Source organism: Anneissia japonica, unplaced genomic scaffold (genome assembly GCF_011630105.1).
Source record: "Anneissia japonica isolate Jap-2015-1 unplaced genomic scaffold, ASM1163010v1 scaffold287797_len360924_cov175, whole genome shotgun sequence".
NCBI lineage: Eukaryota > Metazoa > Echinodermata > Crinoidea > Comatulida > Comatulidae > Anneissia > Anneissia japonica.
In genome coordinates, this window is record NW_022720147.1 from 8,387 (window position 1) to 34,318 (window position 25,932).

Sequence of the window (25,932 nt, forward strand, 5' to 3'; positions counted from 1 at the left end):
TACAATTTATAACATTTACAGCAAAGCACAGTTTATATATTGCGGCCAACTGACCTATACTATTTTAATATTTATAAATAATAATAATAATAATCAAATTAATAACATAAGATTTGTATAGGGCTCGCTCATATTCAAATTTAAAGAGCAACAATCTATATACGCTAGACGGATTTAAATTACATTTTTATACGTATTTAATTAATTTTTTTGCTGGTCGTCACATATCATTTATTTGCAAAAATAATAGGAGCTACTTAAGGATTGCCTAATTAAAGAATGCTTGCCATCGAGGGGCTCTCTTGGTCTATCGGCGAGGATTAAAGAACTGCTTAAAAAATAGTAAATTATTACAGTATTATTTTATAATATGAAATTGGATATAAAGTAGTTAAATCATTAAAAAAAATCTATAAATAGTTACATGAAATTCGACTGCTAATAAGATTAAATGAAATTAAACTATACAGGAGGCCGCTAACTGTATTATACACAGGAACGCACATCACGTTAGACACAGAACGTGCATCGCGTATGACACAAAATGGCTTCTAAATTCTCAATGTCGCAACTCTTTCTATCTATGGCTCTGCTCTTGCCCTGAGCCGTAGATAGAGAGAGTTTGGCCAACTTGGCGCATGGGCGCCATGTTGTCACCAAACAGCGTGCGCGCGTATAGCTTTATAACATTTTATAAAACACTGATGCTGCATAAACTTTCTTTCATTATTCTGTTCATGACGACAATTCAATTATGGGATTTTAACATATCATTGTAAATATCATATACTGTATAATCATATTTACCTAACTTTGGAATTAATTAATCAGTGACGTCTGTATTATTTCGAGAAGATTTTTTTTTTTTCGTTACGATTATCTTTTTGTTTTGAAAGTCTAGGCCTATCTAGTTGCTAGCAGCCTACTCTATATTATAGCATGAGGCTCCTAATAACAACACTGCAGAGGAGAAAGGTTGGTTGTGCAGACAGAGTAGGTTTGTGAATCGTCGGCGATAATATGTTAATTTCGCCTGTAAATGAATGATAAAAATATTAATAACATGAAAGTTTTCTAATTGTATCTAGGCCTCTAGGCCTATGACTTTGTAAACTTTAATTTATGAAATAAAATATGCTGGTCATCTTCAAACCAACAAATAGCCTAGGCCTATTTATTTGTAAATTGTAATCTAAACAATCAAAGTTGAATAATTATTGCATTGAGAGAAAATTTTGTACAACATATGCCTAATCATTCATAATCAAGAAGCTATGCTTTGTAAGTAGAATAGCAGCATTCTCCACACTTCTGTTTATAATATTAGTGAGTTATAATACTATCATTATTACTGTATTATTATTTATTATTATTATTACTATTTATTATTTATTAATTTATTATTCATTATTTACTATTCATTGAAATTTTGATTTGTAATTTGTAAAACATTTAAACGTTTTGATTTAAAATATGTATTAAAACAATATATTATAATACAATTAGGCCTATATTTTTAAAATATATTTTTATCTTTAAAAACCTCTAGCTACTGTGCTGAAGTATGTGCGAGGTGTTGTATACTATTGCGATCATATATGGGTTGCAGAGGTGAAGTCAGCTCTTGGCTGATTGGGTGAGGGGTTGGTAACTCTGACAGGGGTTGTACCCCGACAGGGAGACCAATCTCCGACAGGGGACCTCTCGACAGGGAAACTTTATACTTGCATGTTTTTCTATCAAATTCATTTTAAATAAAGAATTCCATAATTAACACACAATTTTATTATTTTTTAATAAAAGGAATTCTCCGACAAATTAATTTTTTTCCCGACCGGGGGGGGGGGGGGTGGGGTAGGGTGCCGACCGGGGGGGGGGGGGGTGTGCTAGGGTGTGGACCCCTCTTGTCGAGGAGTTCGGAAATTCCTGGCACCGCCCCTGATTTTCACACTGAGGGGCTGCGGTAGATTATGGCACCCTTTAGATTGGTCGGAAATGGCCCTCTCAGACTTATATTCAAATATAATTTTCTTTTTGGGCCCCTTGAATCCGCCACTGTCAATATCTAAAGCAGCAGTGTACGGTGATTTCGGAATCTCAAGAACGTCTAAGCAGTAGGCCTATGCTTATTTGCCCTAAAATCATTCCAAAAAAATATAAAACCTTTAAAGTATCGAGAGATTTCCAATATTCAGTGCAATCTTTGTGGCGGTAACCCTAGATTCCAATCCAAATGGGCCCTTCCTTGACAAGATCTAGCCCTACAACAGAGCCTTGACATTACGGTCAAGGGTAGCGCCAAGTTTTGCCCGACAAGGGGTCAGATTTCCCCCGACGAAAGCCCAACTTGTAAGAAAATGGGTCCACATTATTTGAATTTACGCGTAAGTGGGTCCACCCTTTTATTGTCCCGCAACGTTTGAAAATCCTGGCTACGGTATTGATTACGGTCCAATTACAGATGAACGCAAATAATACTAAACAATTCAAATTATATTTTGAATAGCTCATTTAAAATGATTTACAGATATTGTTCTACAAAAATCCTTAAATTGTTGAGGCCTACCAGCCGTTTTAAGTTTCGTCTGTATGTAAAGGAATATGTCAGGAAAATTATTATTTAGGTCTATTGTCCGAAAATTGACAAGAATTGTTTTTAAATTCTTAGTTTTACATTAAAACTTACTTAAACATACAAATTAAGCAAATGTGGAATTCAAATAATTTTTAGAACACCAAAAGTAACACATTTCTCGGTTTTAAGTCGAAAATGCCTTGTAGTCCCACGACAATAATACAATATCATGTTTCATAGCAGGCCCCACTAAACTGAAATTTATAATTTGTTAACAAATTGATGAGGTAAATGGCTACTAAAATGTAGGCCTACAGGAAAGTTTGCATCAATGAGATATCAACCAACGTCAAATTATAGAAAGATAAAAGCTGGTATTGTTGACATTATTAATAAACATTGTATTTTCAGACTGTTATTGACACTAATACAATATACCGTAAATTAACCTCGGATAGAAGCCCATCTCGAATAATAGCCCTTCTAGGTGCTCAGAAATTTCACTCTCCGATGATATTTAAAAATACTTTTTCCTCTACAAAAATTGACTTCTTCCCGGTGGGACTATACTCCCCTTCCTTTGACAACCTCCCCACGGGCGTCGCAAAGGTCTACTCAAGGATCTGTAACTGGGAGTCGCAAATATAGTTTCCTCAGATAACGTAGTTTCCTCAGATAACGTAGTTCCCAGGGGCGTCCTGCTTCCTACGATCTAGTGATGGATCGCGCCCCACGCATCTGGCTTTGCACGCGCTTCCTGCTCTGCACACTACGCGCGTTAGCCTACAAACTTTATTTTCGGGGAATCCCCGAACCCCGTGGTTTTAGAACTAATAAATTGGTTAGTAATCAAATTAAATAACATGTTGGTATGACTGTACATGACTCTACGACTCACACTAACAACAGTGAATACTGTATCAGCATTAACAAGTTATTTGTGTATTATGCAAGATAACCCGAATGATGACAGTGTCTAAGAAAACCTACGATTTGCTGTTTAGACTTATACTCGTTGGAGACTCTTGTGTAGGAAAGTCGTCCATCTTGTTAAGGTTTTCAGAAGACATCTTTCCTACGTTTATATCAACGATAGGTAGGTTTTGATCGAATCATGGACCTATCGAATATAGGGTCACGGGTGTAGAGTAGGCCATAGCTGAGAATAGAACCCAAAGTAAAGGGACTCGATGACACCGCACAGAACAGTAAGCAACACAGCTCTCTGCTAGGCCTAGTGAACTTTCAGCTTGTATTGTATGTACTGTATGATGGAAGCAACTTGGTTGTAAGTAAGCCATCATTACGGCGCTATAGTGTAATTGCACTGCTCTACTCAGAAGTGGCATATCTGCCGGATTGCGTGGGAGAGTATGCCCCTTCAAAAACCTGTCCGAAAATTTGCTGGGGGGTCGGGGCGTGGGGGAGAAGGGCTCTCCACTTTGACTGGCCCTTCTATACTAAGCAGCAGCTCTTCAAGTAAAACGGAGCCCATTGGTATATCTAAGAGTCTTCAAGTGGGGTTGTATGAGCGCGAAGGTAGGTGAAGTGGGGGATCGATGATCATAATGGGGGTGGGGGTGCTAACTCATAAAATAAGGTGACTGTAGGCATTTTTAACAACTAGATCCCTGATTAAATATCCTGGGAAATTTGTTGGCGCTTTATTTTGACTACCGTATATAATGGTGATTTGATGATGAATTTTACTATATAAAGTGTCATTTCTAGCCATCTAGGGGTACTTTTTTCTTAACTGTTCTCGCCTCAGCCCTAACCATGGTGGGGCTGAGGTGGTTGTGAAATCACAGTTTTGAAGTATATAAAGTACATACAGTAGTCAAAGACAATGTTTTTAAGCTTTGTTTCTATGGTATATCCCACATATTATCAACAAGATGGTTGCTGAAAATCCCTGAAAACAGATCATGTTTTTTTTTTTTTTTTTTTTTTTTGGGGGCTTCATTTTTACTAATGGTGATGTGATGATGATAAATTTTACTTAAAGTGTCATTTCTGAGAGGTGCTATTTTCTCAAATTTTGCACCTCAGCCCCAACCATGGTGGGTCTGGGGTGGGTTTCGACTCGCAAATTGTCCTCCCCCTCCACCTTTCTAAACAGATTTGCGCCCTTCCCTGGGTATGACATTAAACCCCATCGAGTCAGCACCTAACTCAGAGTATGTCTTAGTGCTCCGTTCCGTAACCTTTTTAGCCCACAACCCAAACTATATGTCAAGCACTCTGGCGTGACCCATCAAACTGGAAGTCAATTGTTCGTTGTTTTATACGCACACAAGGGATAGCGAGAAGAACCATCCACTTTATTCTTTTGTAAATTTATTCTTTTTGTGAACTGATTAAAAAATCACTATGTAAAACCCACAAAAACGAAAATATAACTTTGAAATACTCATTTAACAAAATCACGTAAGTTATCAAATTTTAAATAAGTTAAACATTTTAAAAAATTAATGATTAACAGATATTTTATTATGAATTCTTAATGCTGCCAGAGATTTATGTGTTATGTCAATGTTTTCCAATTATAATTTGCAGCTGAAAGCCTAACACATTGAAATAAATAAAACTAGTACTTTAAAGTTGTCATACTTGAAGTACAAATGTTTTGATAGTATATTTATAGTATATCTGTGATAGGTAGTATATCTGTGATAACGAACACATAACAAAAGTAAACTGACGCACATTGCACACTTCAATTGCACTTTCGTTCACTGTAATTCAATTTTGCCTTTTTTCGTTAGTGCTAAGTAAAGTTTTCACGATCTGAAGAGATTATGCGACCCATCAATTTTTTTTCGCAACCCAAACACGAGCAACCAAAGGCGAGGGTGCATAAATGTGTTTTTAGAATGTGATCTGGGTTTTTTTATGCCCATTTTTGGTGATTGTTTTTTTGGATACAAAATGTTTTGAGCAGTGACAGATTCAAGTACCCCCTCCCCCCTAAATTTTCTTAATGGAAAAAAAAAAAAGAAAAGTATACAAATTTAAGTCTCAGAGTGTAATTTCCCAACCATGGTGGGGCTGATGTGGGTGGTTTCTCAGTCTGTGAAAGTCCCTCCCTGGGTCACCCTCTCTTTTATATTTCTGGATCTGACACTGTTAATTTATTATATAACTATTGTTAGGCTTACTAATATTTTTTATGATGCGTCTATTGCAATTTTCACTTTATCTTCTCAAAACAGTCCTAAAAACGTTCAGAGTGCGCTACTTCACAGGGGGATTCTCCCCCACCGGAGTCATACATACCTCGCATAACGGCTCCCCCCTCCTTTCAAAATCCTGGCTACGTCTCTGATTTCATCAATATTAATTCTCGACACAGAATTTTTCATAGCCGATCTCCACTACACACTGTAATATTTTAAATAATTTACAGAAAATTTGAATCAAAATTATACTGTACTGTTAACAGGCTACAATATTGTTTGGTATTCTACTGTGAAGGGGACCCCCTCAGGCACTTTCCTGACACCCATAATCAATTACAAAAATGCATGGGCCCAACACTTTCCCCCCCCCCCCCCATGTGACTCATTATGCCAGAACTAGATATTTTTCAGTTGCTCTTGATTACAAGAGTGCTTCAATGTCTAACAGTTTCAAGTTGAGTTGCAAGGGTGAACATACTGTAAGTTTAAAAAAGTGTTTTTTGTTTTTTTTTTTCATTTTTGCTCATCTTTGTCTTTTTGTTGAACATGGCAACAGATAATCAATGATCCAAGACACTGTCGGGTTCATTTGTGAGTTTGCAATTAGGTTGAATTGCGGATTTAAATTACTCAAGGGTTGGAAGGGAAGCTAGAGAGATTGATTGGGATAGCTCGTTCTAATTGATTATTGTCCAAAAGTAGGTAAAAAAGAATACTTGTGTTGAGCATGCATGTGCAAAATGAAAGGCCTTGAGATCTACATTTCCCTCCATTGTATTCTCAATTCTATATTTTGTGTATTAAGAATTATAATCAGCTTTCTTTATTGCCTGCAATGTGAGATGAGTGTTTTGAGACTAATGCTGTTTTTGTTGCTTATTACACAGGTGTAGATTTTAAAGTCAAAACAGTGGAGGTGAATGGAAAGAAGATTAAATTACAAATATGGGACACAGCAGGTGGGGAAAGGTTCCACACAATTGTTCATACTTATTACAGAGGCAAAAATGGGATTATGCTGGTTTATGACATCACAGATGAGAAGACATTTGAGCACATTACTGGCAATTGGCTAAGGAATGTTCTGGAAGTTAGTTATTTTAATTATTGCTTGTTTTTAGTTGCTTAGCTACTAATTATATTTTGCCACAGTTACTGTTACCTTTCTTGCTAGAAGTGGTTGGCACATCGGTTGTGGCTTAGACTCCCAACCTTGAGGTCGGGATTTCAAAACTCTTGCTGTGCATGTCGCTTGTGTCCTTGGGCAAGGCACTTTATCTATGGTTGTCTCTCTCCACCCAGGAGTACAAGTGGGTACCTGGTAGGTTCAAACACAGCCTACGCTGAATACAGCTGCAACATTATGGAATTCCCCCATGGGGCTCGAGTGTGTGTTCCATATGTGCTTGATCCAGTGATCCGGGGGTAATAATGTAAGCGCATAGAGGTCCCTACAATATGCGCTACATAAGTCGACAATTATTATTACTAGTTTTTTTTTGTGACAGTAGTTCTACAATGGTATTGTTTTTGCCACTACTACCAATGGCATTGTTTTTTCCCCTAGTTGTTGGTAGTAGCGTTTTGCCATTTGTCGCTACTGCCAATTGTATTGATCTGCCACTAGTTGCTGCTACTAATACCAATTGGTATTTTCATTGCAACCAGTTGCTGCTATTGTTTTTCTTGACATAATTATCGAATCTGGTTGCCACAATTGCTTGTCCCTTACTAATTTAGTAGTTTATTGGTTACAATTGTTGCATTGCTCCACGAAATAATTCAATTGTGTTTAATATTTGATTAAATTTAATAGCATGCAAATGAAGATGTCATATTGATGTTGCTTGGAAACAAATGCGACCTGGATGACCAACGGATGGTGAGCAAGGAGAGGGGAGAATCGGTAAGTACCACTAAAAAATATATAATAACAAGAATTTAATATAAGATCATGCAGACACCAAATAGACTAAGAGTAGCCATAGTGATTCAATATTTGGTTCTTTATTTGAACATCATCAGGAATGAGCAAGGTGGTGATGTTTGAATAAAGAACGAAGTATTGAATCACTATGGCTTCTCTTAGTCCTTTTGGAGTCTGCATGATGTTATATGGACCACTTGGTAATTAGAATTTGTTGTGGTATTTGGAAATCATCGTCAGTGAGTCAGGATTTTGTTTCTAATTAACTTTCTAGGCCTAATTCTGTGGTTCAGTGCTTAACATTGCTTTCTCCATGAATTTTGTGTATGCATCAGTAGTCCCAAGTTGGAAGAATTCACTTCCGGGAGATCTGGTTAAATGATTCCTTTTTATGTGCATGGTAATACTATACTTCTGTGAGACAAACGATAATAAAGTAGTAAAAACATGCAGATAATTATACTATATATGAATTTGCAGGGGATTGGTTATTTTCCGGAAGGACTTGCGTGCATGCTGGCGTGCAGGAGGTTGTCCCGATTTCCTGGTAATTCCTGTCATTAGACTTGAGACGACTCTAGAGACTTGAGACCCCTAATGTATGGCCATAGATAGAGATTGGAATTTTTTTATTTTTTTTTATTTTGTAGTTTGCACAAGAGAATGGCCTTAAGTTTCTTGAGACAAGTGCAAAGACAAACATCAATGTAGAGACTGCTGTCATGACATTGGTGGAAGACATTCTTGAAAAAGTAAGTGGACCAGTAGGCAGATTTCAAGTGGAAGGGGAACTAACCTTTACCTGTTTTTATTTTTTTACTCTGCTAGGATTATATGTCTCCTTCATGCTCCAGCGTATTTAGTTATTTTCGCATACCCTTCTTCGTCTCCTACTTATTTTTCAAAGTATGAAAATTAAAGTTGATTATTATTTCTCCTGAAAATTATTTATTTTTAATCTATGTTATACATATATCCATTTGAATATTAACAATCCATTTTTGATTATATTATTTCTTTCAGTATCCAGAGTCTGGCCAAGCATCAAACAATGTTGACCCCGCCAAAAACAAGAATATTGAAAAGAGTATATGTTTTTGTTAAAGATGCACTATCTTCTAGACACAATTTGGGGTGGTGGGGGGGAAATCAAAATTTAAATTTTGAATAGATCATTTAAATGGATAAAAATTGTCGGTGTGGATCCAGAGATGTCCAAAGAGAGGCGATCAAGAGACAACAAATACCCTAGGAGGTCCAGGCATTCCCCATCAACATTTTTGTTTCTAGACGCCCGGATATAACCTCTGAGGCATTTTGGGCTAACAATAATATCTTTTTCTTTCTTTCTTTTTCTACTTATTTTTTACTTTCCAAAGGAGGTGGGGTTGGGGGCACTCCCAAAAGTGCCCTTTTATGTTATTAACTTCCAACCAGAAACAGATTAATAAATTTAGTTTTCACTAATTTACAAGCATACTAGAAAATTTTTTAAAAGTTAACCTGCTAATTTAAGGGTCTATACAAAAGAAGGGAAGAAATGTATTATTTAATAACTGTCTGTTAATTGATGGGGAATTTTTTTTCCTTATTCAAATATAAGTTAACTCGCATATATATATATCTGTCTCTTATACACATCTAGATGTCATGCTGGTCCAGAGATCTTGTTGACCTAGAGAATATTCCAGACATATTATAATATGTATTCCCCAAAGGTTCCTATTCAAAGCAGTGTAAACAATCCAAGATAAACAGAATGCAGGCCCAGACAGTATGCCACTATATGATAAACTTTGCATTGTATTGATTGAGAATGTTTATATAGGGCCCTAGAAGACAATGGTGGTGTCAGTATTTTCTTACAGGAGGTCACGAATAGGGGGTGAGAGGCATGTCTCTGATGAGAAGGCCAATTTCTCCGACGATAGCACAATTGGGTGAACTTTATTGTCATTCGTTAAAGTGGTTTATATTTTAACATTATGTAACAATTTTGTTTTACTTTGACCAAATGGTTTGTAGGCCTATTTTTGGATTATCTATAATCTGTAATTTCGTTTTACTTATGTGACTTTGAAGAACCCTATAAAAAAACTACTTATAATTGACAATAAATAATACCTGAAACTCTATATTCTATAAACGCCGAGCCGAGTATATTTTGTTATACCTGTAGTTTCTTTATTCATATAGACCTAGCAGTCATGTATGCATAGACTACAGTAGGCCCTTTTCATACAGAAAGCAATGTTACATTTTTCCCCATTAATTTTTCCAATACTTTGTTTCTAGCAAGAAGAATGAAGTTAGATAATGTAGGCTATCAAAGTGCAAAATATTCGTTGCCATATAATTCAGTAGCGAAACACCTGCTGGTCTAAAGGGGGCCCTCCTATTAATAGACATCACTCTTCAATTTTGTTCCTGGACTAACATTATGGTCCAGGAAACAATTTATTATCACGTTTTTAACTCTTGAACCTCTAAAGTGGAATCGCAACAACACGATATACAACAACACTTCCCGATCTAAAATGTTGCACAGCGGGCCATGCACCACCACAAACTGAATATTTTTAAATTTAAAAGTACTCTACTCGGACAAAGTGAATTAAAGGGCTACCAGAGTTTACATAGAATTCAAATTCAATTATATTACTATAACAGGTTACGGTATTGTTTGATATTACAATGTAAAAATTACCCTTGACTACTAAAATGCATGGCCCCAAAACCTTTTTCATAACAATAAATAACAATATAGTTTCTTATGCCTCTGTATATACAAATTTAATGTTGCCAGGACATGAGTCAAGGGTAGAAATTTTTAAAAAAAGCATTTTATTATGTTTCAATATACAAATGATAATGCAAGTTATTACTTTATTTTATTTTATTTCATTGTCACCCAACAGTGACAATAGTCACCAATTACAGGTTTGAATAACAAAAAGAAGCATATATATAATATAATACAATAAAATTTTCACAAACATTTTCTTAAACGTGTCAAACAAAACAAGTTTTAATTAGGAACATTGAAACATGCGAGTGGCAAAAACATATCCTTAAGAAAACAGACTTATAAAAAAAAAACACACACAAAAACAAACCTCTGTAATGGCAAGGTTTTTAAAAATTAATTTCGTGTAAGGGCCTTGCAGGCTAAGCATTCTGTTACTTACCGGTATATTACAATCGAATCAAACTTACTATTATCCGATGGGGAGAATTATAGTTTGAAATCGTCTCCAAATACTGTAGTAAACGTCCTCTTGAAAGGGACGTATCGCGACGTGAGGCAAAATAAGAAAAGTCTAAGAAACTAACTACTAAGAACATTTTTTTTCGGCATTGAGCATTGAATAGGCCTAGGCCCATGTGTTCAATAGGCTTTGGCTCTACTAAGCGATATCATATTTTTTTTGAAGAGGATATTACGATTATTAACTTGAAGATTCCGCCCCATCGGTGGCGAAGTTAGTGGGGTGGGGAAAGGGAAATCTCCCTCCGTCGCACAGTGGGCCAGGGCGAAATCAAAGTGTGCCAAAAGTCCATTTTGGTGACTATGGCTTTTACACTTTTTTTCACATGATTGAAGATGGGTATACCCTGGTGAATCTATCCTGAAAATATTTTACATTTAAACGAATTTTAAGGGTAGTATTTTTCAACAAATGTCGGAAATTTCTCTATAAATATTTCAAATGCAAAAATTGACTACATTATATCAAAACACGGTTTTTTTTTTCTTACTGAAAATTCGGAATTACTTCAAAATTTACACGTTTCTTGTATATAAATTGGGGCACACAAATATATATTTTAGTTTAAATTTGAAGTTTGCATCAATAATAAATCGTTGTTTAAACGACAGAAAAAATATTTAAAAATCTATTTTTAGGAAAGTAGGAGAGAAAGTTTAGATTCATATGGATTCATGCTCTAATTTTTACATCACCATCTTCAGTATAGCCTTAGCTTTATGATGGTACCAAATTTTGCTGCTACTTTTTGCAACTTTTCGAGCTAGACGCACTTTTATTAGTCTTGTTTTCGTACATTTGAGACATAAATTAATTAGAACAAACCGCAAATAGAGGGATGTACGCGAATCTACTCAACCAGTTCATGCAAAGCGTGGGACTCTCCAAAATTTACAAACTGCTCGTGATTTAACAGTAGCAAATCTTCTAATATTGTGTTGCCGTTTAGAATACTTCTTTAAATTTTGAGCAGCCTAATAATCCAAATATCATATATCATAATGAAGGTGATATCTATAAGCAGGCCTATATCTAGGCGTCAATTGTTTTTAACTTTATTCAAAGACATCCAAGATTTTGAAAAGCTTCCTGTTTCAACTTAAGGAGAGGTGAGCTACTACGCGAGTAGTAACGACCTTCCCAGCAAACAATAATACGTTATGATAACGTGACAATAACGTTACAGTTTTGTGTTGAAAACTTATTTGTTAGAACCATAAATACGTGCTGAACATAATTTCACAACGTTTGCACGTTCCTACAACGTTGTTTAAACGTTATTTTGTGACATAGGCCTACCTAATAACCACAACATTGGCCAAGAAAGTTATAGTGAACGTAAACACCTGTTTGCCGGGTTTCTCAGAAAGAAAATAACTCGTTGCTTGACAACAGGATTCCATTTTCTGATGAAGTTATTAATGTTTTGACACAGAACAGAGATATTCTTTCCACACCAGCAGAAAACTCACAAGAGACTTAAAAACAACCCAAACCGGGACGTCCTATCGAAGTATGGGAGGATCTTTCCAGAGAGTTCGCAAAAAGGTAAAGTACAAGAAATGTTGACATAAAATGTACGCACTGAACTTCTTTATGCAGCATTGCAAGGGGCGTTCAAGAAAAATCGATTTTAAAGTCCATTAATATGTAGAAAATACATACACATTTTATTTCTCTGACGAATTGTAGTTTATCTCCCAACGCCGGGGGGTGGGGAGCTCTCCTCGACGGGGACCCTGCCCCTTCCCCTCCCCCTGCTGGCGTCACCCCTGAGGCGCAAACCGGAATCTTCACGACAGATGAAACATTGTCCATCTTTGTAGCTCTATAGTAAAATGAGACGCCTCCTTACACCAAAATAAGAGTAGCAACAACAAAGCATTGCTATCCTGGTGGTACAGTCCTGTCAAAGACGATAGCAAAAGTTCCTCTTCAAAGCCTCCTCGTTCACACTGAGAATTATCAAAAAAACATAAAACGACCGTTATCGATACTTTTACAATATAGGCCTAATATGATTGAGGACGGAATTAATTGGTGTAGGCCTAATTTCTGATAATTCCATGGAATCTCAAATGCAAACACATTTTAAATTTTAAAAATGTAAAATTAGGTTGTCTGGTATTATTATAAATTTTGATTTCGATTTCGATTTATTAAAAAAAAAAATCTATATTCACTGTAAGATTAACAATAGAAATGTTAATTTTGGCCTATGCCTAAAACACTTTTGGCCCTGTCCAATCAGAAAATGTATTTTGATAATGTCATGGAAAATACAAAAACGTTTCCCACAGAAGTTCTTTTGTCCCAAACCTCCTTAAACATTTAAAAAATCATTGCAATATGAACTTTTTTTTTGATATTACAATGAAAACTGACGTCGTGCAATCAGAAAACAGTACAAAAATGACGTCATATAGATTTGAAAATGCTTTTATGAATTCTACGGGTATGAAAACCTCTAGATACGTCTTGTATTCGCTTAGATTTGCTTCTGTAAAGAGTAATTAATTTTGGCACACTTTGACTTCAGTCTGGCCCATTGTGCGTCCCCGTCGTCAGATGTCGCGCCGGACCAAATACACCTATCAATTAGCCTATACAAATCATACTATTGTGGTCTAAAGCATTTTATTTTGTGCCATATTGATCCATAAAAACTTTCCCATGAATTCTACCAGGGATTTTTATTCCGGGACCCTGACCAAGGCTAGTCGGCCCCTTTATTCGGACCCCGTGATTTTCGGACCGTCAGACCCCCTGTCGGCAATTTTCTGGAGTCACCACTGCCCATTGGTGGGTCTGTGGAGGGGTCATGGGGTCTGACCCCTCTTGGGCAAAAAAAAAAAGAAAAAAAGAAAACATTTCTAGACCTAGGCCTACCTTTTCAGGACCAGTGAGCTGAAAATTTTGTTGTTATTATGGGCAAATTAGAAGTCGAGATTCAGTGAACCGTTTCAAGAGAGGAAAACCCTAGTCAGAAATCGGGAAATCTCATTTCCCGCCATCTAGGAATCAAAGTTTTCCTGACCCTCTGTTCTCTTTGGGGTTCATCCATTCATGACTGACTCAAAGATGCCCTTATATCAAATACAAACAAACACAGTAACACGAGTAAAATACAGAAAGCATAGGCCTAAATAAAAAATAGATTCTTGATAAAATTTATATTATTGTAAAATAAACCAATACAATAAAAAAGTCAATAAAATTATAAAAAAAATGTCAATAGGCCTGTATGTATAAAAAATCAATCATTTAGCTATAGCCTTTAAGCGCTTTTTAGTTTATTTTTAAAAGAGAAAGTGTATTGCTGTTCCGTAAATCATATGGAAATTGGAAACTGAAAAGAAAAGAAAAAGGAGAAATAATGAAAACATAAAAATGAAAACAGAGAATGAACAATTTTGGAATACCGTAAAACCTCGAATTGAAGCCCTGGACTTTTTTTTCTGCGACCTTTAGATGGACTTCTTTTCGAGGCTACTTTTCGAGGCTACCCCCTACTGGGGGTGCTTCTTTTCAAAATGAGTGCTGTAAATTTTGTGAACTTGTACTATACAACAATAAATACGGCCACCTGTAACATCAATCTGTATCATGGAGTGTATTTAACTGACATTAGATCACCTAACTACTGTTAAGCCAAGCTTGTTTTTATTTTCTTTGTTTTTTTTAAACATGTATTATAGTGTAGGCCTATATACATACTACAGTAATACCGTACTGTACTATCTCTGAAAGGCGCCTGTGCTGTTTTGAAAAGAAGCCCCATGGGTTTCTTTTCTAGATGGGCTTCTTTTGCGAGGCTAATTTTGCAAACTAAAGAGGGGGGGGGGGCTTCAATTCGAGATGGGCTTCATCTCGAAATTAAGCCCACTGGGCTTCAATTCGAGGTTTTACGGATTTAGGCCTATATATAAACCGAATGCTTACAGAAAAGTTACGGTAATAAAGTTATAGAAAGAGGAGGAAAACAAAATAAACAATTATAGGCCTAAATATATATTGTTTATTTTGAATGTGATAACATGAAAGGGTAATGTGCAATTTTTAAAATAAAACTAGGCCTACATTAATTATGCATGATTAATTTTCTTTTGTTTTATTGAATTATAAATACAACTGTTGTGAATTATGTAGCCTATATTATTTCGGTACAGTGTAAACATGAAAAACATGATAAAAGGAAACAAATAAAGGTGAAAATTGAAACTTAAAAGATTTTAAGGCGGTCATTTTTACAATTTTTGTAGCTTGTATTTTAAATGAAATTGTTTATCCTTGTTATTTCATTGTGATCCTTGTTTCTGTGTGTATTTTGGCATTTTTTGAATATAGTGTTTTATTGAAATTGGTTTTTGGAAAGATAAGTTTGAAAATATCTTTTTTATTGGTGTTTCCGTATTGTTTTCATTACCCGCGATAAATTTCACAAGTTCCCAATAATTTTGAAATTTTTATTTGCGATAGTGTGTCGGTGTCAATTTTTTGAGTAAAGACACCCACTACTGTCAGCTGAGAGTGTACGTTTTCTGCTGGTGTATGATACAGAAATGGTAAAACTGTAACATAGAGAAGTGCCATTGGGGGAAAGTCTGACGCGACCGGATTATATCGACGGAAGGCTCTGAACTTTGCCTATCACGAGGAACATGCGATCCGTGCATGATACTACTAGACTCTACTCTGTAGCTAGCCGACAGTCATGTAAACAAACCTAGCACATGCGAGCACGTATATTGCGTCACAGAAAAAAAAAGTTTCTTGAACCTGGCGTTGAGTCACAGGAGGTTAAGGTTCAAACCGACACTCTGCATGATTGACACAGAGAATGTTTTCACACATCGGTTTATTAATAATTCATTTCGTATCAGTTTTAAAAATTATTAAAAGAACAATCGAATATAAAATAAAATTATTGGAAAAAAAATATAATTTCAAAAGTTTATGAACAATGCAACTTTTTATTGTTGTTTAAATTTGATAATAGAGTAAAAGTGCATCCCCTGAGTTCTGCCATTTTCTAACATAGAAGTAGGCTACATCGTAGTTATAAGAGGGAACTAAATAATAATAAGAAGGATATACAATGGCAAAGAAAACTTATGATTTGTTGTTTAAACTTCTACTCATTGGGGACTCGGGTGTAGGAAAAACATGCATCTTGTTCAGGTTTTCAGATGACACCTTCAATACGACGTTTATATCAACGATAGGTAAGCTTCAACCATTTTTGCTAGGCTAGAATTTAGAAAGTAAGGACTCGATCACGCCCTAACCTGCGCAGAACAAAACAACACAGCCAGCCTAGTTCATACAGGGAAATTAAACCTTTGTAGCTATTTAGCCATATACTCGAGAAATTAATACTGATGATGTTTTATGATGTTTCTTATTTATTGCATAATGTCCATGTTTAGACTAAGCTCTAGGCTAGTATATACAAGTAAGTATAGTAAATTCAAAGGCCTAGCCTAGGCCTAGAGGACCTAGCCTAGGACTAGGTTAGCCCAGCACTCACTACACTGCAGGCCTAGCCTAGGCCTACATCCTTCTTGCTTTTAGTGGACTTTTAGTACCTACCCCCTAGGCCTAGGCTAGGCTACATCACCTCTGGGGCCTTTCCCTGTTGGGCCTCTTATTGGCTAGTAGAGGCCAAGTTTTAACTTTAGAGGAGCTTTAGGGGCTCAGCCTCAGTAAGCTAGGCCTCTACATATTCCAGGTAGCTTAAATTAGGTGCTAATTGTGAATGAATACTACACTACACTCGCCTACTATACCTTAATAATTAACAACAATACATGAAGTTTAGTTCTGGTTGGTTTGGGTGTAGAGTACTAAATTGCATATTGCCTTAGGCCTAGATGAAATTGCGTAGGCCTAGACCTAAATTTAATAATTAACTATACCAAGTGTTAGTGTAGGCCTCTAGGCATTCATATCAACACATTTTCCAGAGTTACATAGTTTTATGATGAGTAACAAATTTCCACATACCAAAAACAAAACATGGATGTGATCCTGATAATAACCAAGACGGTTAATTCATTGTATACAGCTTCAAAAACACTGTCGCAAAGTTTACAGCGCAATATATATTTGTTTCATACCTTCTTCTTTTGTGTTCATTTATAACCAACACTAAAAAAAAAAAAAAAAATTGTTTAACTTTCTTTGACCGCTGGAAAATTTCTTTATCTCTTATTCTCAGTAACACGTCTTCCTTTTTTTACACTCAATGAATTTTATACTGAACATTTTGTGATTTAAAAAGGATGGTTAATTTTTTTTATTCTTACATTATTTGTTTTAGTCTTACTGTTTGATGTTCACTAACCATGGTATGGATTGCTTTATATTACTAGTATCATAATTAATTACGAGTAAGAATTTAATGTCTTATAATTGTCGAAACCCAGTTTGCTGTATGCCAGATTGCCAGATTGCCAAGTCCATTTTCCGAAACTCAGGTTGCCGAATGCGACTTTGTCAACTCGAAAACATTGATTGTCAGTTTTGCCTTAAAAATTGCATGAAATTGACGAGCACTCCATGTAGTATTCGTATATAATAAATAGCAGCTTATTGTAGTTAAATGATTCTTTTTGTTTTTTTCTGTAAATCAAACATTATAACGATTTGGTTAACTAAAATAAAATAATTGAAATGCAATGATCCTATCAATTAAAATGTTTTATAAGCATATTTGTATTAATATATAAAGTTTAATTAAAAGGAAATAAATAAATTGATATAGGCCAGTGGTGACTCCAGAACCTTTCTGACAGTGTGTCCAACATGACAGACAGGGGAAACCGTATCAAGGGACCAACTACAGTAGAACCTTGGTAAGGATCCTGGCATAAAAATCCCTATAAAAGAGTTTGCGGGGAGAGTTTTTTATGGGGTTGGGGTTAATGCTTAATACGTTTTCCAGTATTTTGCCTTTTAATGTGTATATATAAGTGCGGCTCCTCCCTAACCAACCCATCAATTTTCAAAAGCACAGACAGTATGCTGAATTTAAGTACGATGGTGACGACAAGATTCGGCAAGCTGGGTTTCGGCAAACTGGGTTGTCATGATTTTGGGGAACTGGATTCGACAAACTGGGTTTTGGCAAAGAGGCCATGGACTCAGCAAGCTGGGTTTTGGCAAACTGGGTTTCAACAAGCTGGTCGGATGCTCATGCTACATTACTTTCAGTAAAATTAGCTATTCATGTAAATCATCACCTTTGTATAGGAACATCAGAATTATTTAGTTACAATAAAGAGACATACTGTACTTCAGCAAATTATACAATAATATTGCTTTTATTACATTGCTTTTTATAGAGAGTTCTCATTGGAGCTTTTTTTTTATCATGCCAGATACAGTAGACCATGCATGTTGGCTCACTGATTAGAATTCAAGACTGAGGCATTGCACTTGTCCCACACACACCCTGTCGAACTGGCCGAGGGCTCTATTCCCTGTCGACCACAACTTCTCGGACCAAAACATTTTTTTTTCTTTTGGATTAATAATACAATCTCAAGCGTCTCAGAACAGCTTTTAAAAATAGCCAAATTTGCCTAGTTTATCTACCAAGGTTTCGCTATTATACCTCACTAGTTGGGCACAGTGGCGTATCCAGGAATCTTGAAATAGTAGGAGGCTGATGGGGTACAAAGGTGAAGTGGCGGGGCTTGTTGATTACTGTAGGTGAGGGGGAACTGGCTCGCAAAATAAGGTGATTTGAGGTAATTTTTAACTATTTGACTGTGATTTTTTTGGGGGGTGATTGGGAGGGAGACCGAAATATTTTTGGGGGGCATGTTCCCCCATGTTCACTACAAGTACAAAATCAAAATGTGTTAAAATTGGAAAAAAAAGAAGTGAATACTGTACCAAGATTCGATTCGAACTCACGACCTTTAGTTGAATAATAGACATCGTTAACTGACTGTATCATCTATACGACGTGTCCTATTAGTGGTAATAGCAGTATAGACAGTCCTTGGTATTGGTGGCGCACTTCACAAAAAGAGATCTAGTAATTAACTAATTAATCAATCAATCAGCTGAGTACTTCTAAAGCTCCTCATAATAAGAGAAAATTTTTTAATAATTAGATTAAATAATTTGTACAAATTTCAGATGTCTTTAAAAAAAATTAATTGAATACAAGACGCGATTCAAACTCACAGCCTTTGGTTCCTTAGAGCCATCACATGGAACCGTCGCATGGATGGCGCAGTTAACCGACCATGCCATCCATGGGACGTGAATAATAGTGGTAATGGCATTAATGTACAGTCCTTTCTGAAACCCCTGTTTCTCATCTGAGCTAATAATAATAGTTGGCTGCTAATAATAATAATAAACGTAATTGGCCCTAATGGCCGCCCATACAAAAATGATGCACAGTATTAGGAAAGAGGTCTATTACCTATTACTGATCGATTAGCAGTATACAGTACTCCAATTGTAAAGCTCCTCATCATTGCCATAAAAGCAAAGCAACTTCAAATATAATTTTCTTACATGTTTTAATCAATGTACTGTTAAACAACTAGCACACATCTACAAAGCGTTCCTATCTAGGTGACAGGTGGTGTCAAATAATATGCATATGAGTGCATCCAACACAATAATGGGTGGACGTCACAACAGAGATTTGTAAACAGATCAGAATGAAAACATGCTAAAATTTCTCCCAAAAAATCTTCTGATCCAAAAATGGCATTCTAATACTACAGTATATTGGAGCGCACCACGCTGAGAACATGTGACGTGAGGTTTCGTAATGGTGAAAATCTTTATTGTTGTAATGTAAAACTAAAACTATATCAAATGAATAAATCAAATATAAATAATGCAGGCCCATCTTGCCTAGGTTAGGCCTAAAGTGGAGGGCTAGAGCCTAGGCCTAGCTACACGCTTGGTAAGTAATGGTAGGTAGCCAAGGGAGGATTTAGGGTGGAGCACCCCACCCTCTGATATCACAAAATTTTTTTTTTTTTTAAAGTAATTGTTATATGAATACTCAATTCCAAAAGAAAGGTTGATTGATATCGTGCAATGGATAGCTACAAAGAAAGTTTACATGCAGACGCAATAGCATGGAAACTTTCCCGCAATCAATCGCTGTCTATGGAGATTAGCCGGTATGTGCTGTCAGGCTACCATGCTGAATCACAATGACTATATAGTAACTACCGTATGTGTGCACATCTCCATTGGGGACACCTGCTGAGTAGACTTGCACTATTAATAAAGTACAGTTTTTGTGTAGATGACACCCCTAAAATACCCAGTCAGGCCCAAACCCAGCCGGGGTCCTACCCAGTCTCTCCCTTCCCCACCTCCCAAATCACACTCAAGTACAGTAGTTATAAATCACCTTATTTTTTTAGTTTCCCCTCACCTAACCACTGGTCAGTGGGTGAGGGGTGAAGACTGGGGGACATTACCCCCTCTCTCCAGCCATAATACTCATCTTAACCACACAAATTCAAAATACTTATATACCTGTATACATATTTTCATAATTCAAAGATTTTGAAATTTTATACTAGGGAAAAATTGCACCTCGGGGAGCCTATGCTTTTACTGCGTAAAAAGAGTACATCTAGTTAAAGATCGATGAGCCGTGAAACATTTTTGTATACCGCAATATGATATTAATTTGATTTATAGTTTTCATGGTGCGGTATAGTATGCTATTCAATAAAGATATCAGTCATACCCTGGGCTTTTGCATGAGGAAAGGCTGGTACATAAAATTACAGCGTAAAAAGTAGAGTGTGGGCTTATACCCGAGGAGCTATTTGTACTACTGTAACAGTAGTACATTGTAACAGTAGTACATTAAATGATCTTTTGAATGGACTGTAATAGAAATAATGATGTGCAGATTTAGTTCAGTACTTGAAGTTTGATGAGTTGAATAATGGTGCTGCGCAGGAGTCAGTGGTGACACCAGAGATACCCTGACAAGGGGGCTAAGGTCCCCAACGAAAGATCCACATCCCTTGATGAAAACAACAATTGTCGTCAGAAAATTGAATGGGTGGTTGAGATGACTTAGAGTGTATAGCTTGTTAGATGGTCATGCTTGAGAAAGAACAAATATTATATGAACTTACAGTATGCTATGCTGGCGCCTACCGCAACAGTGGTCAGGTAGGCCTAGACTTGGCTAGCTATGGGCTAGGCCTAGACACTTTTCAAAGTAAACCCTCTGCATTCCAGTGTAGACTTAATATCAAAAATTGCTGATTTAAATCGCATACTTTAAAAACAATCTGCATATAAATTCCTTCAATATTGACAATAATTGCGGCTTCGTCACAACGAGGAACTCGAGAAAAGTGATGATCACCATCGCAACAACAATTAAGGACAGCATTTGAACCCGAGTTTAGCTAGACGAGAATTTGCATAATAATGAACCGTAACCAGGAAACATGTTTCAAAACATTGCTCGCGAAACGTACGCTTGCTCACAGCGTACGTAATTGAATGCTGATTGGTCATTTCGTCCCCCGAAGTCAATGCAAGACCCTCCGCAACGATTAAAGCCCGGCTTAGAAAAGTTAAACACGGTGGCGCTCCAGGCCTAGTTACTATAGGAACACAGCTCAGCTTGAGATAAGCCACCTAGTTCAGACTGGCAGGTGGATAAACCCGGTTAGTTGAGCCGGGTTTATCCTCCTAGTCTGAATTAGGCCTAAGAAAATGAAATAAAACATTAATTCCTCATAGGCCAAGTAAAAAAAAAAAGTAGTTTCTTGTCCTAATATTTTGAATAAAGGAGAATGATGGCACTTTTTTTTTACCTCGAAATAGCAAATCCAAGATGGTCAATCGCCACATTTTAATTTTTTTTTTTTATAAATTCACAATTAAAAAATAGGTTTCAATCATTTACAGACATTTTGCTATGAAAAATTATTAAATTTGTTGACAGAATTTTATATGGTAATTTTTAATTGTCCATTTTTTGGCAAAAAAAAATCCAATTTCCTCACTCTGCTTCTGTTGATGTAGTGGAATATTATATTGTGCATTTCATTAAGCAATGTCTGTTGAATGCTATTGCTAAAGAAATAAAATGATATTGTAGTGTAAATGTATATTAATGTAAACTTGTGTATTTTGGTATGCACATACCGTATTTGTGGCCCTACCAGTAACATGCTGTGAGTCATACTTGTTAAGTAAAATGTGTTGCGCTTGCATAAGTTCTGTGATGATTTTTAGAGTTATAACTTTGTTTTAATTAAATATGCTTAGAGTGAGAATTCATTTATTGTCAAACTATATTAATATCATTTAAACTTTTTAGATTCTGTACTCATCAATTTTGAACAGTCTGTGCCTAAAATAAGTGTATAATTTTGATTCAGCACAAACTCATGGTCAGCTTTGCAAGATATTTATCATATTCTTCACAGTATAGTAATCATGGCTGTTGTAGAGGTCTGCTTTTCTTCATTTTGCGCTTTAAATAGCCAGAACACCTACACACAGTTTTATCCAGGCCATTACTAGCCCACACACAAAGAAGAAAAAAATTATGTTGCCTTGTGAAAGTCAATTATAAAAGGAAAAAGGAGTGCCAAAACAAAAATACATTTTTTGGTTTTTGACGGTAACTAACGGCAAGACAAATGCTGCCGTTAGTATGATCATGTTCAGACAACAATAAAATGAAAATTAAATTTTTTGAAATGCTGCCCTCTGTAGTTTGGTAAAGTAAATGCTTTAAACTCTTGGAGTATGAAATCTTCTGAGAAACAATTCAATGTATTGTTCATTATTGTGTTTCACCTCGTGCAATTTTTAAAAATATTTGTTATGAAGAATATTATTTATAACATAATTTATTTTAATATTGATAATGATAGGGAGATTTTGCAACTATTGTACACAAATGTAAAAAAAACATAAGAATATATGAATTTATGAATACTTGATTACATTTTAGTTTTTCTATTCATTCATTCAAAAATGTTGTTTTTTTATATTTGCCAAAATCCGTAGACCGTACCTTAATTTTTGACCTGGGTATAGTTCAATGGCCAGTTAATAATTTTGGCATAATTAATCAGATAATCATAAAATGTTCAATTTCATACTGTAAGATGTAGTATTTTCCCCTTTCGATCTCTGTATAATACAGGCCTACTAGTACTGTAGTGTTGTTTCTCAATATATCATTGAACTCTTTTTTTTCTCCTCATACAAATAACGTAAAGTTTGTATCTGATTTGTTTCTACCATGTTTGCCTCCTTGCCATAACATGGCTGTGAAAGTTTACCTATTTTATATACAAATATTTTTAATACTTTAAGCAGAAGTTAGATCTAAAATATCAAGTCATTTAACGTACCCTCCCACACAACATATGTAAACAATTCCAAAGTTAAGTTTACCTCATCTCCACCTTGAAAGAATCTGTTTGTGTTGTAGATAGTTGCATAATTTTGTCCACATACAGTAATGCTATTTAGAAATTAAAAATTGAAACCTAATAATTTTGTGTGACTACCCAAATTGTGTATAAATTTAAACTTTCACCAGGTAAGTTATTTTTGCTGTAAAAATTAGTTACCGTCCATAATTTTTAATTTAAGAAATGGAAATCAAGCCTAACAACTGACCAATCAGAACAAGGCAAAAAATATGCGCATGTCTCACAAACACACATGCTGTCCCACAAACGCACATGTTTTGTGGGACCTTGGCAACAGTGTCCAAGGGGCGAGGCTGAGCGGAAATTTACAGTGCATGATCCAGCTAAATATGAATCATTTGTTCTAAAAGCTTTATTATTGTACCCAATATCTACTATTTATTATAATAGGTATGTTGACATATCTTACAGAAAAATAGCGTTGTAAATAAGTTCAGTTCTGTAATTTAATACTATGACTGGATGTGGAACCTACATGCAAATTACTTCCTTATTTCATCGGCCAAGTATTTGCCAGAGATGAGTTTCATTTCCTGCTTATTGTACAGAAATGTTTCAAAATGAATTTCCACTGTTGACAATATATTGCATTCACTTGGGACCTTTCTATAAGCTTGATTCCGTTTATAAGGTCATAGGTCAACAGGATGAGGTAAAGAAGGTCAGGGTCTGATTTCCATATAGAGTGATGAAATGATTTCAACTTGTTGAAGCTGCAACAACTTTAATAGTCTTAAGTTTCTGACAACGGGAAGAAAGGAAAAAAAAAACAATCGGAAGTTTGTATTTGATTGAGTACTGTGTGAGTGCAATTTTTTGTTGAGTTACTGAACAGAATGTCGTACTAATACAATGACTTCCTTATGGTGCAGGATATGCTATGCTGTTTAGTTCTAGTCATTCAGAGATTGTATAATTTTAACACCTTACATGATGGTGGATAAAGAAAAGAGCCGTAAGGATTATGACCATCTCTTTCGTTTTTTAATGGTGGGTGATTCAACCATTGGCAAGTCCAGTTTAGTACGTCGCTTTACTGATAATGAATTCAGCTTCGACTTTGTGGCTACTATAGGTACGTACATTTCACTCTCTGGCTGAAATTTTATATTTCTCACAATTGAGGTAAAGTACTTAATAATAATAATAATAATAATAATTTCTTTTAATATTTGTGAAAATAACTTGTATTATTGTAGTTTAGTTTATGGCTGATGGTATAATTAATATACTCATTGTATTGTAGTTGAAAAGAACTTAAAACAAGGTTAACATTTTAAGAAATAATGAGTGTAATCTGGTATTACAATTAACCAGAATTAACATACTGGATTCCATTCTATATTAGACTCATGTGCATAGTTGCCATGACTACAATTATATCACAATTAAAGAATCATGCCAAAGTCTATTCAACCATTTATTAACCAACTAGAAGGTAAAGTCTCTATTTGTGGTCCTGGGTCTAACTTTGACTAAATAAAAGCTTAAACTATCATCATGTACTAAAATGTTCATAACTGTGATGATTTAAATATAATAAACATTTTTCTATTTGTATTAATTATTCTTGTAATTTTGTGTGTATTTTCGTATGATCCTTTAGTAATTGTGCAGGACCATAGTTTTGTAATAAAATCTACCTGGGTATTAAATAAGTTTAAAAATAGAATAAATTAATAAATTACAGGTAGGACTACAGTACATGTTTAATTTGAAACAGGTATTGTACGTGTAATTGTATTTGTGTGAACCATGGTCATACTAATGAGTCAAATGTGTACAGTGTATGATATACAGTATGTCAAGGGTCAGATCAAAAGATGCTGTGTTTGTCATCGTACAATAAGAACTACTGTACCGGTAGTTGACATACCAAGGAAGTACACTTTAATACTGTACTACAGTAAAGTAATAACCAAAAATGTGTTAAATCTACTGTACATTATTCTGAAGAGGTACTCAGCTATACTGGGGGGTACAGATGCTATAGTAAGGGGTAGGGGGTATTTGCATACATCAATTTCAGGCATCTGATTGGTTAAAAAGTGTTAAAAACTTCAACCAATGAGTATTTTGTGAATAAAAAAGTATTTTTCATAGTTTTGTACCCTTTTTTTGTAATATAAGGTTTTAAGGCATGAGAGTGAATTTCTGGGCACCGAGAGGTCCATATTCTCAAAATGTTCACACTTCTCTTGCGCACCCCCTACGGTAAAATCCTGTATCCGCCCCAGCATGAAGTTAGTAACCTGTATGTCATCAAGCAGATTTGTTAGAATACAATGACTAGATCCCTACTGCATGTATTTTCCCACGTTAATATATAAACAAGTCTCTTAAAATTATTTTTCTGATCTTTGGAAACATTACAAGTTAAAACTGTTCTCTATTCCAGTGGGAGTATTACATGCACAAAATGTACATAGAAAAATTAGAGGTACTGTAGTAGGCCTGTTCATGTTTTAGGACAGTAATATACTCACGTAGGTGAAATGAGCAA

The 25,932-nt window shown here is 35.5% G+C and overlaps 2 protein-coding genes across 3 annotated transcripts in view; both read left to right on the plus strand.

The window, feature by feature from the left end:
* The first annotated feature begins 3,452 nt into the window (after positions 1–3,452).
* LOC117111277 (ras-related protein Rab-10-like) lies at positions 3,453–9,302 on the plus strand. Its single transcript, XM_033254191.1, has 5 exons — positions 3,453–3,671; positions 6,645–6,847; positions 7,574–7,663; positions 8,335–8,436; positions 8,708–9,302. The coding sequence occupies exons 1-5, from the start codon at positions 3,539–3,541 to the stop codon at positions 8,786–8,788; spliced, it is 609 nt and encodes a 202-aa protein (XP_033110082.1). The 5' UTR covers positions 3,453–3,538; the 3' UTR covers positions 8,789–9,302.
* A 6,677-nt stretch (positions 9,303–15,979) lies between these two features.
* Positions 15,980–25,932, plus strand: part of LOC117111278 (ras-related protein Rab-10-like) — a 35,441-nt gene continuing 25,488 nt past the window's right edge. Inside the window, exon 1 of one of the 2 annotated variants that reach the window (XM_033254198.1) lies at positions 15,980–16,178. In XM_033254198.1, coding sequence (XP_033110089.1) covers positions 16,052–16,178 — 127 coding nt within the window. In that variant the 5' untranslated portion in view covers positions 15,980–16,051. Of the gene's footprint in view, positions 16,179–24,131; positions 24,505–25,932 lie in introns of those variants that run through there. The other variant, XM_033254196.1, reaches the window with a different exon arrangement.

What these genes read in the sequence shown, in the direction of transcription:
- LOC117111277 (XM_033254191.1), top strand. Translation starts at nt 3,539, where the DNA reads ATGATGACAGTGTCTAAGAAAACCTACGATTTGCTGTTTAGACTTATA. An exon ending in TACGTTTATATCAACGATAG is followed by an intron (nt 3,672 to 6,644) that starts GTAGGTTTTGAT and finishes CTTATTACACAG; the next exon opens with GTGTAGATTTTAAAGTCAAA. An exon ending in GGCTAAGGAATGTTCTGGAA is followed by an intron (nt 6,848 to 7,573) that starts GTTAGTTATTTT and finishes TAAATTTAATAG; the next exon opens with CATGCAAATGAAGATGTCAT.